The sequence below is a fragment of the Pteropus medius genome, unplaced genomic scaffold, assembly GCF_902729225.1.
Source record: "Pteropus medius unplaced genomic scaffold, Ma_sr-lr_union100, whole genome shotgun sequence".
NCBI lineage: Eukaryota > Metazoa > Chordata > Mammalia > Chiroptera > Pteropodidae > Pteropus > Pteropus medius.
Genome location: NW_024349803.1, coordinates 22,032,371 through 22,050,221, shown reverse-complemented (window position 1 = coordinate 22,050,221; position 17,851 = coordinate 22,032,371). Strand labels below are relative to the sequence as shown.

Here is a 17,851-nt window from a genome sequence, read left to right as displayed (position 1 = left end):
CCCCATGTGAGAGCTGGGGCCTGAGTCACTAAGAGGAAGACCTGGCGGGGGGCGGGAGGTCAGAGGAATCTGGGACCTCCTCTTCCTGCAGACGACCTTTAAAGCTACCTCCCCCACCACACACATATCCAGACACCCAGCCTTGACTTTCCCCCTACCCCCCACTAATCCCTACCCTCATGCGCAAAGGGTATTATTTATGGTAAAGAGATAGCAACCTGGGGTGGGGAGGGGGTGCTGCAGGGCCAAAGACAATGGTCAACCCTGGGACATATAAGCTAGCTGGGGGGGGGAGGAGCTGGGAAGGAGGCACCTGAGACGCTGCTGCGTAGGAGGCAGCAGGAGCAGAGGGAGGGCAGCTCAGAGAAGACGGTGTGGACTCTTCTCCCTTCCTGCGGCAGAATGGGGAAGGACGCCCCTGGACAGGGGTGGCAGATAAGCTGTGGCGCCAGACTGTGCTGAAGGGTGTGGGGAGGGGGCCTGTGCTATCTGCCCCCAGCAAGCACACACGCTAACAAGTGCTCAGGAGCGCGGCACCCCACACACGTCCCCCTGGCGCTGCCCTCTCTTCCACAGGTGTCGTTAGAGGCGAGGCTATTTCGGACATGCTAATGAGCCTATGCCAAGCCTGGGCCCCTCCAGCAAACACACCTACATGTGCACACGGTAGATGGGGGAGTAGTGACAGCAAGGAAGGACAGGCTTTTCCCCCGGACACAGAAACCCGATGCCCTACTGCTCTGGAAGGAGCGCAGCTGTGAAAGACAAACACATCACACCCAAACAAACACACTCCATGGATGATGGGAGGTGATATGGCAGCGGGATGAGGGCTCAGAGCTGTCACACAGGCGGGAGAGACAGACGGGCTGTCTTTTCGCTCTGGCTGCTCTTACCCTCTCTGGCCGGCTCAGAGCGACTGCTCCCTGGGATAGGCGAGTGATGGGCCAGGCCCCTGGAGCACAGGGCTTGACAGCAGCAGGGTGCCGAGGAGGCAGGAGGCACACAGCAATCCCAGCCCACTCGCCAAGGCAGCCCACAAAAATCATGGCTCTAAACACAGCGCCAGCCCCAGAGGCCCACTACACGGCCGGCAGCAAGCGGGCTGCATGGTCCCATCACCAACACGTGGACACGCAGCTACACACCCGGCTCTGCAGCCCCACTCCAGCTGTAAACCCCCAGCCTCACATGGCCATACACGGCAATACACCTAAACACGCAACCACGGCACAGCCATATGCACAGACATAATACACAGCTTTAAATGTGGACACACACAGCTGTACACATGGAGTCACAAACACATGGCCACACACGTCGACATGTCCACACACACACAGCTGCAGAGACCTACAGCTTGACATGTAGACACAGGAAAACTGCACATGAACACACACCCACACAAGAGCTGTACACAGACACAGAGCCACACACACACACAGCAGTGTAGGGCACGGCCCCCACAGCAACGCTCCTCGCCAGCCCGCCTCATAGCCCTGTAACACAATCACATGCAGTTAGACACACAAAGCCCAGCAATGCGTACACATAGCCATCCACACAAATACAGCCACACCCAGCCAGTCACATCCTGATGCGCACATGGGCAGAGCCTCACCTGGGACCACCACCAGCAGACCCACCCATGGTTACACACGCAGAACCAAAGGTAGGCGTGTGTGTGCACATGTACACAGGCAGTACCCAGACACCGGCCAGCCTAGTGAGATGTCCTCACCTGCTGGGCAGATGCCAGCATGAGCACAGGCACGCTCGAGCCACAGACACAAAGGCACCCCTTGGAGGCAGACGAAGGCCTGGGAGCTTCCCACCCGGGCGTGCTCAGCTCTCATGCCCCCTGCCCTGCTCTCCAGCCGCTCAGGGGAGCCTCTGGGACTGCTGTAATGGACGGACAGCTGTCCACTGGGGGCCACAGAGCAGGGAGCAGAGGGCCTCCCAGACCTCCTTCTCCCCCCACTCAGGGGCACGGGGCCCTGTTCCTTCCTTTCCTTAGGCTGGGGGTGCCCCTGCCTGCTCCCGGCCTGTCTGCACAGGGCTCCCCAAGGTAGAACAAACAAATGCACAGCCCAAATCCAGGTGAAACAAGAAAATCATTTGTTTTATTCCGAGTCCTGGAAGCTCCAATGAGAATCTGAAAAAAGATGTAACAGAGGCAGCAGCCCAGGGGCTGGCTGCAGAAAACAGTCCACGGCCTCCCCGGCCCTGGGAGCCAGGAGGGCAGTGAGGAGAAGGCTTAGCTAGAGGCCGGCGGCGGAAGTCGGGGTCCCAGCCTGGCCGGAAGGTGAAGGAGGAAGAGGGCTGAAGAGTCTACTCAGTTCCTCAGTGACTGCCCCAAAGGAGGGCGTGGGCCATGGGTTACTCTTCGCCCTTCTCAGGGGTACTGAGCTCCCGGGGCCACTTGGGGGTCCCCAGGGGCTCCGACTCAGGACTCGGCCTTGGCTCCCCCAAGGGTCCCTCGCCTTCCAGGTCCAGCTCCTCAAAGGACGATCCACTGGCGCCCGACTCGCTGTAGCTGTGCTCGCTGCGGGTGTCACCGTCATCCCAGCCACGGCTGCTCACCCCGGGGGACAGTGTAGCAGCTGAAGTCTCCCGACTGCCAGGACCCACCTCCAGGCTTACAGAACTCGTGTCACTCACTGTGTCAGCTCCTGTGCCAGGAAGAGGGAGCACAGGTTAGCTGGGACCCCCACCCCCTCCTCGCAGAGAGACGGAGGCTCTAAGGCCAGCCCAGTAGCTCATGAATAATAAAGGCACCCCAGGCTCAGGAGGGTCATTCTAGCTGCCCTCTGCCCTGACTGGGGCTGCAGTGACTGGGGGTGAGCGAGGAGGGGAGGGGAAGGAGGACAGCCTGCTGTGCATGTCTCTCCCTGCCCCGAATCAGCCCCGAATCAGCCCCCCGGCTCCCTGCATTCCCACAAAGCCTGCTGCTCCCCGCTCCCCCCACCACCAAAGTCCATTAAGGACCACTCAGCCCCGAGGTGAGAGGCTGAGGGTAGAACAAAGACCCGAGTGGTGGCCCCTCCTCCACCCCCACGTTTGTCCATGGCCAGCTACAGAACACTGCCCACAGGCGTGAGGACAGAATGGACCAGGAAGCCTCCTCCCTTGTCCTCCTCCCCCTATGCAGGGTTCCCCAGGGAGCAGCTTGTCCAGGAAGTCAGTGGCCCCCACCTCTGGGCCATGCTGAGCCCCCATCTGAGGAGAGGCTAGGGCATGAATGGGAAGAAGTCCTGAGAGATCCCCAATCAGTTGCCCCAAAGGAGGGTGCTGGGATGAAGCACTTTAAGGGCTTTCTCCTCTGTGCCTGGGTCACCCAGAGGAGCCCTTGCTCACCCCCAACAGCTGCTGGTTCCTGAGCCACTAAGCAGCAGAAGGGGACCTAGGGAGCACTCCACTGGCAGCCGGAGAACCCTGACACAGTGCTGAGCTGGGCTGAGGGTCCAGACGCCCCCAGCCTGTCCCTCCCACACCCACATGTCCCCCAGGAAGCGGCCCTTCCTCTGCCCTGTTGAGGAGCAACCCCTCAATTCCTCTCCCCAGATCAGAGGCACTGACAGCAGTTGGGGTGGCAAAGAGGGGCCAGGAGCTCAGGCCTACTGTGCGTAGGACTGTGGATTGAGGGAAGGCTGATGTGCCTGCCTTCCTGTGAGAGCGGGAAGGGGCAGCTCTGAACATCACAGAAGATGAAGGGGCCAGCTTCCCCAGATCCTGTCTCCATGGCGATGGAGCCCCCGGCCAGGCGCAGCTGGGGACTGCTTGGCCTTTCAACTTGTCCTGGAACTTTGAGCCTCAGCTGGGGTCTAGGGTCGGGGTGGGGGAATTTGGGATCTGCTCCCTGTCCAGTCCCCTTGGCCCCAAGAAGATGTTCCCTGGGCCCTACTGGCAGAGGTACAGTGAGCTCTGCTCTGCAAGCGCCAGGCTACTCAGTTTTCTTGCTGGGACCCCAGTCATGGCTCCCAGGGTACAGCCTGGGCCACACCCAGAGTTGGGGGTGGTTCCCACTCACCCTGGCTTAGGACACCTGCCCCTCATTTGACCCTTAAATGATGATCAGTGTCCCAGGGGCTGCCAGCCTGGAAGAAGCAAAAGAGGGGGCCTGGCCCTCTTAAACCATCATGTTCTTCCTGCCCATTTGCCCGCTGGCTGGGATCCAGGTATGAAAACCTCCTCCGCCTCCCAGCTCCTGGGCTCCAAGTGATCAGAGGAGAGAACCCAGGGGCTCCCCCTCCGGCCAGGGCCCAGCATGCTGGGAGGAGGGCAGCCCCTAGGGACATGTGGACACTTCTGGCAAAGGAGCACAAGGCAGGGAAGCGGCGCCCCTCCAGTCCCACCAGTCTACGTAGGAGGAAGTCCCCGAGTCCTGGGGCTGTCCCAGGGGACCGATACCCGCAGGGCTGCTGGGGCAGGGAATGAAGCTGCCACCTTCACCCCAGTCCCACTTCCTCTGCTGCCCACAGCCAGTGCAAGGAGATCAAATATTCATCGCCTCCCTGGAGCTAAATAATACATCAATGTAATAACAGGCACAAGGCAGCTAATCACCCCCTTTCACCTCCCAGCCTGAGAGGGGCCCCAGCAGGGAGGCAGGGACAGGCCAAGCCTTGGGTGGCTGGGCACCCACTATGCACTGCCATGTAAGTGGCATGCACCTGGCAGGCAGACTCCCAGAGTCCGCCCCGGGTGTCAGGACAGGCCCTGTCAGAGAGGGGCAGATCTCGCGGCCCCCACACCAGGGAGTGGGCGGGCGGGCTGGTGGGGAGGACGGGGCCAAGAGCTAGGGGTGTGGGAGCCTTGGCTGCAGCCGGCTGTGGCGGGTGCCAAGGAGTCCTTTGCCACCCCGGCAGGCACTGTGCGTGAGGGAGGCTGGGTGGGTGGGCCAAAGAGGGGGGTGAGGCGGCAGAGAGAGGTCGAAGGAAGGCCAAGGTGCTCTCCCCTTCCTGCAATGAGTACTGCCTGGGCCCGCTGACCTTGTGACACACCCCGTGCCCACAGTAGGGACACTGAAGAGTGTCTGCCGGGTACCGCCAGGCGGGTGGGAGCAGTGCCCCACGGAGGTAATTAAGTGGCAGATGAAGCTAACTGTGTTGGACACAGCCCCTAGGGAGTGGAGACTGCCTCTCAGCACCCCCACCCCTGCCAACCATGCCTCTCTGGGGTGACCTTGGCTGCTGAAGACTGGATGGACAGAGGGAGCCTCCTAAAGAAGGAAGTGAAGAGGGACACCGCCCCGGACTGGCCTGCACCGCCCCCAGCTCTCGGGCCTCCACTCACAGAGGCCCCGCCGGCACAGCCGAGGGTCGGACCCCCTGCGACTCCTCGGGATGTTACCCCTGAGGACAGCCCATGGTCACAAGAGGTCATGACGGGGGTAGGGCTGGGAGCGGGCAAGCATCCTCAGGCCAAGACCTAGGGCGCGAAGGCTTGCTGCAGTGGCAGGGGCTGGGCACCGAAGCGGCCCCCTCTGCCCGCTCTCTGGCTGCTCTTTGGCAGGGAGGCGGCTGGCTCTGGGTGGGACCCCATGCCGGGGGGCAGGAGAACATCTTCCGCTTCTTACCTTCCAGATCCAGTGCCAATCTTACTTCCTGATGAGCCCACCCAAGTGACGCCTTTCCCGAGCAGCCTCAGTCCCCACCCACCACGAGCACCCAGCTGTCTGTGATCTGTGTCCCTAAGGGTACTACTCCTGCTGCCTCTGAAGGGAATCCGGGCAGAATCTTCGCGTCTGTGTCGTCAGGAGTAACATGCACGAACCCACACACACGTGGACCCACGTGTCTGGGAATAGGCAACTCTGCTTTTGAGTCCTGGGGTGGACACTGGACACCCACAGTGCAGCCCAGCCAGGAGGAGCCTCCTCGACCACGTCCCGCACACCCGGAGAGAGGGCTCCAGGCAGGCCGGCCTCGCTCCCCGCCCTCCGTACCTGTGTCGTCCACCTGCGTGTCACTGGCCTCGGCAGGCCCCCGACTTTTCCGCTCTGTCTCCTTCACCTCAGGCACATAGAAGTCTCCCTGTCGTGCCAGTGGGCACATGAAGTAGATCTGGTCTTGTTGGTAGATCTCCAGCCGAGGGTGGGCACACAGCTTCCGCTCCTGGTCAGGGAGGAAGGGGAAGGATGAGCCCCACAGGGCCCCTGACCTGCTGGTCCCCGAGTGGCCCCAGGAACTGACCATGGCCGGGTCCCAGGGGACTCTGCCTGCTGCCCCAATCCCCCTCCAGTTGCAAAGCCCTGCTGAGGGGGCACACGGAGCCCCTAAGGGCAGGCCCCACACTCCAGGGGGGCAGGGGTCTGAGGATCTAGGGGTCCTGGGGACAATGTCCTAGGACAGGAGCTAAAAGAACCCCAGAGCCTGGCACTGCCAATCCTACGTGTGTGTCTGTGTCGGAAAGCACTGGTCTTGCAGAGCCATGGAGCTTAGCATACCGGGTCACTCCAGGACAGGGACCCCACAAACTACAGCCCCAAGAGCCCAAGTCAAGCCAAGATGTGACCTGCCACAACTTCCATCCCAGGACCTCAGACCTCCTCTCCAGCCTGGACAACACTGACTGACCAACTGACCAACAGACACCAGGAGAGGCCAGCGCGCTGACCCTCAGGCCTCCAGGCCCTGCCCTTGCAGACACGTTCCTGACAAGTCCTGGACAGGGGTTCCAGGCCAGCTAAATCCCTCTTCTCCTCCCACCCCACTGCAAGTTCAGGGCTATGCCAGCCTCCGAGACTATCGGATGTGTTGGGTCGCTGCCCTTCTTACCACGGGGCCATAATTTCGGCTGAGGGGCAGCCCCGAGGCTGGACAGGCAAGCGGAACAGGTATGTCTAACACAGGTCGTCATCCTCGACTCCGCAGCGGGTTGAAGTACCAGCTGATAGGGTCCCAAGTTCTGAGACAGGCTCTCCACGACTCTGAACGCAGAGCCCGAAGCTCCCCAACCCGCAGCGCGTGTGGGTGGGGAGGCGCCAGAGCTGGCCGAGGCAGAGACAGTCAGAACAGGGTCAGCTGCAGCTTGCTCCTGAGCCCCGCCCCTTCCTACAGTAGAGCGCAATTACCCACTAAGATGACCGCAAGGCCCCTGGCCTGTCACCGCTCACCCGCCAACCTTCACAAGATGGCTATTTATAGCGCCCGCCTGGCTCCCACCACGAGCTCTGAAGTGAGCTTTCCACTTAGCGGTAATGAGACACTGAGCAGCCGGTGGGGAGAGGCCACTCCAGGACTCCGCTCGTCCGCCTGCCTGGCCGAGCCTAGGCTGAGGGTTCCCCTCTAATCAAAGCAAGTGAAGAGGGGTGAAAAAGAGCCCCTGGGAGGAGAGAGGAAAGAATAAGCCTAAAAGATTTCTCCGGCCAGGGCTCTCAGCAGCCGGCTGGAGGCAGGATGCATCTAGGCCACGTGGGGGCGGATGGCCAGGCCAGCTCGGCCTGATTCCACGGAGGACCCAGGCGAAGACTTTTACCCTAAGTCTCCCTGTGCGCAAACGCAGGGTGGGACCCCCTAGCCCAGACACTTGTGGGGCCAGTGAAGGAAAATCATTTTTAACAGTTTGAGTCTGATCTTTCTTTGCCAGCCTGGGGTGCTCCTTGGGCCATCTCCGGAGCCCACCCCTGGCCCCTCCCGTCTTTGGGTACACCGACGGCTGCCTCCGCTTCCCCACCTGCCCACGCACTCACACCAGCCCTGGTCCTGAGGAGGACGTGGGCCGAGAACACGTCGGGAGGCAGGAGCTACCCGGCTTTGGGGCCGTTCTAATGCCAGCACTTGGGGGTGGGCATCTGCCGAACCCAAGCCCCACTCAATGAAATGGGTCATGTCACCAGGGCCAGGGTGGCCCTCCGAAGGGTCAGGTCTTCCCTGTTGGCCAGAGGGAAGAAAAAGGAAGAGGGCTCCTAAAGCCAATCAGGACGGGACCTTCGCCAGCATCTCCATGCCCTGGGCATTCCCAGCATCCAAAGGGAAGGCCCCTTCATGACCATCAGTTACCTGGTGGCCCATCTCTCGAGGGCTGTAGACAGGTGGCTTTTGGGGGTGCTCCCAGGAACCAGAGCCTGTGCTCACCCAGAAATTCCGGGGACAGTGGAGCCCTACCCCAACCTCTGCCAACACTCAGGCCGCCTGCCTGGTTCCCCTTTTGGAAGTCACAGGGATAATAAGAGGGAACGGTGCTCTCTCCACCTCCCCTCCGAGCTGGGCATCACGGTGGGCCGCACCAGGCAGCCACCCTTGCCACCTGCTCTGTCAGCCCCCTCATTGGCAGGCGGGAGGCAGCTCTGCGGCTGCTCTGCGCATCTGCCTCCTCCGGAGAGCCCAGCTCTGAAGTTGCCTGGCTGTGGACAGCCCCGTTGCCATGGAAACTGTATCCTCCATCCTTGCTGTAGCCTTCATCTCAAAGCCATCGGGAGAACGGAGGAACAGGGAAAACAGAGGAGGGAGAGAAAACGGTGGCCTGGCTACGCACCCCTCCTTCCCTGCCCAGTCCCCACTCCTCGCAGCACCCCACACAGGGAACACCGCTGCCCAAGCCTGCTCCCAGGCCCCTGGAGGGACAGCCTCATGCCAAAGGCCAGCCCGGCCCTACCCTCACCACCTGGAGGCCCCTGGCACTCTCTGTGGAGGGAGGCACGAAGCTAATTAAAATCTCATTGACAGCTCAGCCCCAAATCATTTTAACACACGCTAGGTCCTGTCAAAACTCAGACTTGGGGGCAGAAGAGAAGGGGCAGGAAGAAGGCAAAGGTACAAACTTCCAACCCAGGCCCACGAGCATGGGACGGGCTCACGGATGTCCTTGCAGCCTCTCCTGGGAGACCTGTCTCTGTGCTCTGCTCACTGAGCAATAGTGAATCCAGTGGTAGCTGGGGATGGAGGGTGAGAGGCAGGACTGGCCATACCCCCTGTCCCTAAGTGACTGGGGGAGAGGACGAGACCTTCCCCTCTCGGGAAGCGAGGGCAGCCTCGGGCCAGCTCTCGGGGCCCCGCTGCACGTCGATGAGCCGGTAAGTATTGGAAAATCATTGAAGGAAGGCGAGGCCAGCTGCCTCTCCCTCAGCTAGCCCCAGGGAGCCCTCAGAGAGCAGACTGCCAAGAGCCAAGGACGCCAGGTCAACGCCACACTGGGCTGGTACTGCTGGTGAACGGGACCCGGAGTCCTCTCAGCCCTGGGCACACCCTTTCCCGTGGCCAGGTGAGGCCCGAGGAAGCATCACCAGGACAAGGGAACCTGCTCTGGCCACTGAAGCCACTGGCCATCGGATGATGCCAGAGCCCAGGGCAACTCCCTCCCACACGCAGACTCAGAGGGACCACTGGGCCCCTCTCTACGGTGGAAGAGATGCGGATGTCCACAATCCTCCCCATCTAACAGGAAGAAGCCAGCTCATCAGGCCAAGGTGCCACCTGGAGCTGCTACAAACAGGATAGAGGCATTCTAGTCCCCAAAGCTCCAAGGCTCCCCTCCCACCTGGACCTCCCACAAGCAGAAACAAAGGGGAGACGTGGGACACCGCCCACAATGCAGGGATTTCCAGGAGATCTCAGTCACCAGCACTCCCCCCACCCCTGCACCCACACTGGCTCACCCCACCCCCCATGGTGCTGGCGGGTAAAGGAAGAAGCAGTGCCACAGGGCCACTGCCTCGGCCACCACAGGGACACACCACGACACCCCCTCCTCGCCTCAGGTGGTGCTCACCTCCCGAGTGGGGGACGAGCTGGGCCAAGCAGCTGGGCCAAGGCTGCCCACAGGCCCACAGCGCCCCTCCGCCCCGCCGGGAGGGCTTAGTGAGTGGAGGGGGGAGACAGGGCCTGAACTACCTTCGCCTGGCATTCTGCTTCGGGCAGGTGTCGGGGGCAAAGAGTCAGGCCCGGGTAGATATGGAGAGTGGGTCTCACTCCTGGGCTACTCAGAGCTCCGTGACCTCAAATCCCCAAAAGGACGCGGTAACGAGTGCAGGCCCAGGACTGGGTCACGCATCTCCTCCATGTGCTCTAGGCCCAGAAAGGAATGAGGTCTGCTGTGTCCATCTCCACCCAATCTCCACTGCCACCTCCGGCCCACTGGGGTGGGGGGCCCTGGCCCTCTCTGTTCACCCCGAGCTGCCCAGCCCGGCCCATCCGTCTGTGGCAGGCTGGACAGCTGGGCAGCCGCGCAGCCAGCAAACAGCTGTTGCATCCCACCCGAGGTGGTGGCATCTCTTCGCTGGGTGAAGCGAGGCATGCTGATTTTTAATTACACAGACATGGACGCACACCCGCCTGCACACAGCAGTCCCCGTGAGCGGGGCTCAGACCCTAGAGGCCCCTTAGGCAGCTGGCCTGCATTGCACGTGCAAAGTGATGGGGAGGCACAGCAGGGGTAGTGGCTGGAATGTGACACATTGTTATTATTCTGCTCTGGAACTTCTGTCAACTTCCCCCTCCCTGGCCCCCTCTCCTTCCCACTGGGCCTCCCAACAGCCTCGGCCCAGAACCTGAACCTGTCTGCGGGGTGGGAGGCGACAGAAGGAGACAGCTCTCGGGGCCCTGCAGTGCCAGCAGGGAGAGCCTGCAAAAGGGTTACTGAGCACACTCCCCAAAGCTCTGAAAATGGCAGGCAGAGGACAGAGTGAGAAGGGGCCATCAGGGAGAGCAGAGACAGGGCAGGAGGTGGAAGAGAGAGCTCTACTCAGGAGCCCAGAGCCTCGGCATAGCTACTGGCGGATGGGGGGCCTCTCCCTGGATCTCAACCTCCCCAACTATAAGATAAAGAGATTGGAATAGAGGATCTCAAAAGAACTGAGAAGCTGGAAAAGATGAATAAAAACACCCTTGCTTAAAGATAAGACAATTATATACTTGAAACCCCCCCAAAAATCAATGGAGAAACTACCACAGATATTAAGACCAGAAAACACAAAGCACGGCTCATTTTTATAAATGCTAGTCAGACAGTTAGGAAAGATAATGGACGCGAGCAATGACGGCCTCCTGGGGGCCGGGTCTAGCCCAGGGCCACTTAGGAGCCCCCCTGAATGGCAGGAGCCTGGGGAAGACTGCAGAAAGGGGAACGGGGTGCGGGGGTAGTGAGGAGGGAGGCGTCCGCTGTGGCTGGCACCCCAGCCCGCTGTGCCTGCTGCTGCCGCTGCCTGAAGACTTTTCATTTTCACCTCCGAGTCGGCAGCCGCCATGCAATTTACACTTGTGCTCACATCCCTACGTGCCCAGGACCTGGCTCCCTGGGCGGCCCTTGGGGGGGTCCCTGGCGGCGTTTATTACTCTGCCCATGAACTTCTGGGAGACCAGGGTGGGCCAGGGCACTGAGGAGCAGGGGAGGGTGATTTCCTGTAAGCAGGCACAGGGGACACAAGCCCTTACGCGCCCTAGTAAGTGGGTGGACCGGGAACCCCCTGGCCCTACAGCCATGCTCAGCCTCTCTTCCCCAGGGCCCAGGTGGCCCATACCCGACCCCAGCTCAGCCCTGCTATGGCCTTCCTGGGCTTGTGAGGAGCAGAGTTAGCACTCCATGGGGAGCTGGGGGGCTCTGTCCTGGGACCCCACCATTCTCCCTGTGGGAGGGGACCACAGCTTCCCAGGCAGCCCGGCTGCCATGACAGGCTCCACGGGCCCCTCTCCAGGGCCCGGCTGCTCTCTGCAGCATCTGCGCAGTCAAGGACCTGGAGCCCCGTCCGGACAAGTGACGAAATGCGGCTGACTGATTACCCAGCAGCGGGAAGGCTGCTCGGTGCAGATGGAGCCACGAAGCCAAGCGCCTGGGAGCCGGAGGAACCAGAGCGCGCCAGAGGGCAAGGACAGGTGGGCGAGTGCAGGAGCCCTAACGCCTCACGCCAGACTGGCGCCTCTGATCTCCGCTCGCCCCTCAGGGAGGCCCTTCCCCTGGAGCCGCGGGTGTCCCGTCTGCACAGCTGGACGCTGGCCTCTCCTTATCCAAGGGCTCTGCTGAAGGGCAGAGGTGCTCTGCTCTGCAGGACAAGCCCCCTCCTCGATCCCGGAATCCCAAGCTTTCTGGAGAAGAGCAAGAGAAATTTTCCTGTTGAGTCCCATCTGCCTGGGGAAAGAGGCTCCCTCTGGATGGTGACGGCCAAGCCCACGGCACCATCCAGACAAGCCTCAGCCCCCAGGGTCCTGCAGGGCTGCCAAGCTACCACATCGAGCTGGTATTTTGAGAGTGGTAGCTCCCACGCCCGCCCCAGCAAAGGCTGGCTTTGCGTTTTCACTCCTGGGGTAGGGGAGTGGGGAGGGGTGAAGCCAAAGGGGCCGAGGAGCAGGTGCCAGGGCCTAGGCCGGCAGAGGGGAGGGGCCTGGCCTCCTGCGAGCCCTCCACATCCCAACATGCAGGGGCGTGGTGGGGCCCCCTCTTGGCCTGGGGGGATCAGCGCTACTCTCAGCTAACTTGTTAACCTCGCCGAGAGTTCGGCTATGGCCTCTGGCTCTTCCGCCCACCTCCCTGTGCTCAAGGCCTGTTCCAAAGCCCCGCCTGGACAGGTCAATCACCCATCTGCTCAGACAGCATCAGTGGCTCCCTGGAGCCTACGGGACCCAGCCTCACCTCCTGGGCCCACATTCTCGCTCCTCCCCTGTACTCCAGCCGCAATAAGCCTCGCCCAAGCCGGCGCCTCTGCCTGAACCGCCCTCCCACCTGGAGAACGCTCAGCGCATATGCCACCCCCCGGACCCCCCCCCCCCCCGGGCAAAGCTGCTCTGCCTGTGCCAGTGAAGCCATCCCCTCCCCGCCTCATATCCCCTGGGCATGGCGAAGCCTGGTGGCTGGAGATACGAGGGAGGAAAGAGTCTGGGGGCTCGTCACTCAGCCCCAGGTCCTGGCACTGCTGAGTGCCCTCCTCCCTGAGCTGGGGCGAGCCAATCAGCAGGTGGCAGCACTGGCAGGTGAGCTGGCCCTGGAGCCCCAGTGAGGAAAGCTTGGCACGGAGCCATCTCCACCTCACTGAGGGTGAGGACAGGAGGCCCAATAAGGCATCTGCAACAGCTGTTCCCTGTGCCCGCACAGCTGCCAAGGCCCCCCTTGACGAGTGCCTGCCGGGGAGGCGGGCAGCCGGACTCTTGCTGCCCTTTGCTCCCGGCTGCCTTAGCAGTCTGCCAGGCCCCAGGGCCAGGATGCCAGTGAGGAGCAGCATGGTCCCAGCAGTGGGAATCCAGGTAAGGAAGCCCCAGCGGGATGTGAAATTTGGGGTCCTCTCTCTCTGCATGTCCATCACCTTTGCTGAGCTAATGTGGGGAGGTTCTGAGCTTTATTTTCAATAAAGGAAGTCCTCCTAGCGCCTCGGCGCAGTCACTAACTTCTCCGAACCAGAGCAGAGCCACCCCAGGGGAAGCAGGCGAGGGTCCGCGTGCAGACCCCATCCCTGGCTTCCAGCCAAGGGGGCACCTCAGCACGGCCCCAAGGCTCCTGCTTAGAGCAGTCTGGGAACTATGGTCTGGGGTCCCTGTCCACTTTAAACCCCTGGTAGGACAACCCCATCAACTCAACTGTTCCACACAATAATCATAAGTGTATGAATTATTCATTTAACAAACGTTTATTGAATATCTTATTGGGTGCCATGATAAAACAGGATGAAGCATATAAAGAGCTTAGCAAAGTCTATGGCATGTTGGAGGTGTCGGGTAAGTGACATTTTGCTCAGCTGAATAGCTAATACGCACAGACAGAGCAGACGAGCTCTGTCCACTAGCTCTCCTGCCCCCAGTGCCCCAGCTTTTCCCCAAGTCTACGGAGAAAGAGCCAACGCCTGACCTCCAGGGCCGGCCTGCACTCGGACAACGCCCTGGGTCTCTCAACTCAGGAGAAGATGCCCAAACATCACAGGACCCCCAACTCCCAGAAAGCAGAGGCCAAGGGGAAGGGGCTTTATGGAGATTGTGGATCCTGCCGACAGGAAGTCAGGCGCAGGGAGGTGTGGCTGCCAGTCTAACACTCTCAATGACCTCCCCCGCCAGCTGCTGCAGACGGCGCTCAGGGACCTCTCACACGCGGCACCCCCGGGCCTCACTCAGTCCTGTCTCCCTCACGTGCCGAGCCCTCCCGCTCCGAGACTGGCTCCACCTTGCGGTGAATCTGGCGGCCTTCGCTACTGCTCTGGGCAGACGCCAGGCCCCGGGCCGTCTCCTCTGCGGCCTTGGGAGTTCGGTTCCCTCCCACAGCTGCCAGAACAACCCCTTCCTGGGGCTCGGGGAGTGGCCTCTCTCGCCCTGGAGGTCACCTCCTTGGACTCTGGCAGAGCAGCCTGACAAAGCTGGAGTGTCTTCCACATGGGCCGACAGTCCCGCAGTATCCGGGGACCCTCATACACACTGTCCCAGAGAGCTCAGCCTGGGGGCCTCCAGGGGCTTCTGTGAAGAAAGGCAGAGTTCCAGCCCCTGTAGCTCAGCTTGCCAGGCTGCCTGCTGGGGAAGGCTAGCCAGAAGGGCAGGGGCTGCCACGCACACCACCAAGCTGGGACCCAGCCATCCTTCCAGAATCCACAGAGCCCTGACAAATGATTCTCTCCAGGTTCCTCACAGTGACCCCCACGACCCCTGCCATCCCATGAGACCAATCCTGACCCTGGCTCAGGCCCATCTGCAACTTCGAGGACAGAGCTGCTCTCCCGTCCCTCACCCAGAGCTGTCTGAGGCCACTGGCTCCCGTCCTCATCCCAGCCTGCCGAGCCCTCCCTCTCCTCCTGATCAGAAAGCCAACGGCTGCTGTCTGTCACGCCACTTGAAGCACCTCCACAGCAGATCTGGCCTCAGATTCAGAGGGAAGCCAGAGAGGTGGAGAAAAAGAAAGGCGTGTGTGTGCGCACGTGCACGCACACACAACCACACACACACAACCATGCACACACACACGCATTACCTACTCACCACACACGCACATTACCACACAACACACACACGCACACAACCATGCACACACACACGCACACACGCATCATTAATAATACACACACAGGCGCTGCAGCATTACACACACAAAATCTCACACACGACACACAAATCCACACACGCATAATAATACGCCGCCTGGTTACTACCACACGCCCATTAATACTTCCACTCATTATTACACACACAGGTATGGGCGTACAAGACACACAAATCACAATACACACGACACACACAACCACACACGACACACACAACTACACACACAATACGTGTAGCCACACAAATTCACACACACACACGCATTACAAACTAATAATACACGCAGACACACACAAATCAATACGCATTAATGCGACGCATACACACACAAATTCACACACACACAACCCCCTCACACACACACACAACCACGCATTGTCACAGCTTCACACACCTAATAATATTTAGGGTCAGAGGCAGTGGTCCCAGCTCGGAGAGACAGAAGCGCCCGGAGGCTTGGTGGCGGCCTCCTCTTCCTGTCCCCGGCAGTGGAGAAGAGGGCAGGTGAGGGAGGGAGGCTCACATTCCCCTCTGTCTCCTGGGCTGGGAGAGGCACAGGGCCACCCCTGTCCACTGCAGGCTGATGCCAGCAAACAGCCAGTCCCTTCCTCATCTTTCACCTGGCTTAGCTCCCCAAAGACACAAGGTCAGGCTAAACAGGGGCAGAGGTGACCCCCGGCTCCAGGGACCAGCAGAGAGCACCCTGGCCACGCCTCCACCGTGGGTAGCCTGGCACCCCTCACTCTCCCAGGTGGTGGCCGGGTGACACCAGCATGCCTCGCAGACATCTCCGGAGAAGGCCCTGCTCTCCCCTCTACCCCTGGCTTCCGCCTCCCTCCCAGGCAGGAAAGAGGACGGTACTCCCCCTCCTCCAGCCCCCACCCCAGGAGAATCAAGCCCAGAGCACAGCTGACAGGCTCTAAGAGGGGGAGGAGGGATGAGGACAAGGGAGGAGGGACAAGGGACGAGGGAGGAGGGTTTTCATCAAAGAGGTGACGTCAAAACCAGGCAACTTGTGAAGCTGTCAGGGGCCGGGAAATTTGGACAAAGGTGTCTAAAAATAAACTGCTGAAGCCAGGAACAGGCTTTGGTGGCTGAGCTGCTCGCCACCATGCCACACGCCATGCATCCTGTTCTGAGGTCTGGAACCCAGAAGGCCTCTTCCTGGGGGTACGCCTCCAGTCTGGCCCGACGCTGAGCATGGCACAGACAAGACCAGAGACACCACGCGCCAGCCTTCCCCGGGGGGACCGGGTGAGCCCCCACCCCAGGAGCCATGCCGACGGGCCTCGGGCACTGAGGTCTTCCCTCTTGCCCTCACCCCCAGCCGGCGCCCCCCTCCCACACCCCCCCTCCGCCTGCCTCACCAGCCTGGTCCACAGCCCCCAGCCCCCCCGCCCCCAGCCTCCCAGTAAAACACCCTCCCCAGGCACCCCTGGGCTGCTCTCTCTTCCCCACTCCAGAGGCTCAGCAGGAGACTGGCACGCCTGCCCCTCCCCTCAGGCTCTGTCAGCTTCTGCCCGACGGCGTCTCTCTCTCTTCTTCCTGTCTCTGACTCACTGAGGTACACAGCCCCATTTGCTCATTTCATTTCAGCCCGACTGACACTGACTCCTCACACTCTAACAGGGGCTCCATAGGCTCCCCACTTCCATCAAGAGCCGCTGTGGCTCTCTTCCCCTGAGCTGCCTGGAGAGAACAAAGTCACTGCTCCCTAATGACCACCAAGTTCACACACTCCTGCTGACCTCCTGTTCCTCAACCCCAGCCACACACTGGCTACATGCTCTCTGCACAGCCTGTGCTGTCACCAGGCTGCCCCTCCCTCCCTTAGGGCAACATTGTCAATATGTCTTCTGTCCCTAAACATATCCATCCACTACCAGCCCAACTCCCTTTCTAGTCCCAGACTCCACGCCTTCGACGCTTCTTTCCCCGAGCGCCATGGCTTAATTGCAGCCTTACTGCTGATGTCAGCTTCAGCTACTAGGTCTCCTCTCGCCTCCCGCCATAAAAGCCGAAAGCAATTCAGAAGCTCAGCCTTGCTTCAGGCTAGAGGGGACGGAACCTGGCTAGACTCTGCTCCTCCTTTCCTCCCCCTCAACATTCGACTCCAACCAAAGTCCTCAGTTTTACTCCCAAACACTCCATAAACCTCTGGCCCTTGTTCGTATCTCTGTAGCTACTGCCCTGCTTCCAAGGTGTGTAAAAGGCCCATGTTGTCGCAGGATTCGGCATAACCCCTGAGCACCCTGCCCGGCACCCCCCCCATGACCCGTGACTGTCCCCTCCCTGCCCAGGGCTGGGACAGCCCGTCCCGTAGGCTCAGACCGTGTCCCGTCCCTGCTGAGATTTCCTACCGCCTTCCGATCAAACCCGCGCTCTCGCTCTGTTCTTCCCAGAACCCTCTCACCCCTGGGATTTGGCCTGAGCGGTCACTCCTCCGAGAGGCTGGCCCTGACCACTCTGTCCTAGCTGGTCCTCTGCCTTTCCTCGCCCCGTTCTTTCCTTGCATGCACCCCATCTTTGGCTATACCCATCGCCGCACCTCACCGTGAATGCCTATTTCACACACCATCTCACGTCGCGTCCAACACAGACGTCCACTAAACGTAAGCTAAACAGATGAATAAACAATCACTTCCAAGCCCAAACTGGGGTCACTTCTCTAGCACCCAAGTTTACAAAATGTTTCAGAGAAAGAGGGATGTGCAACAGGGAAAATTGCAAAACATCTCTGTGGACAGAGACCCCATCAGATCCCCTGCTGGCGGCCTCTCCTGCTTCCTCCGGACAGACCAGTCTGCCAGCGTTGCCAGCGACCGGACTGGGAACTGAAGGAGACGAGGCCGGTCTTCGCTGCCCCAGGCCTGGGCTCAGGAAGCAGGTACACAAGCCCATGCAGA

General features: G+C 60.8%; 1 protein-coding gene across 6 annotated transcripts in view; it reads right to left on the bottom strand.

The window, feature by feature from the left end:
* Positions 1–2,095: 2,095 nt before the first annotated feature.
* TEX264 (testis expressed 264, ER-phagy receptor) overlaps positions 2,096–17,851 on the bottom strand; it is a 27,677-nt gene continuing 11,921 nt past the window's right edge. For all 6 annotated transcript variants that reach the window (XM_039837897.1, XM_039837893.1, XM_039837899.1 and 3 more), the window contains 2 exons: positions 5,948–6,116; positions 2,096–2,672 (listed from right to left, as the gene is read on the bottom strand). In XM_039837897.1, coding sequence (XP_039693831.1) covers positions 2,380–2,672; positions 5,948–6,116 — 462 coding nt within the window. In that variant the 3' untranslated portion in view covers positions 2,096–2,379. The remainder of the gene's footprint in view (positions 2,673–5,947; positions 6,117–17,851) is intronic.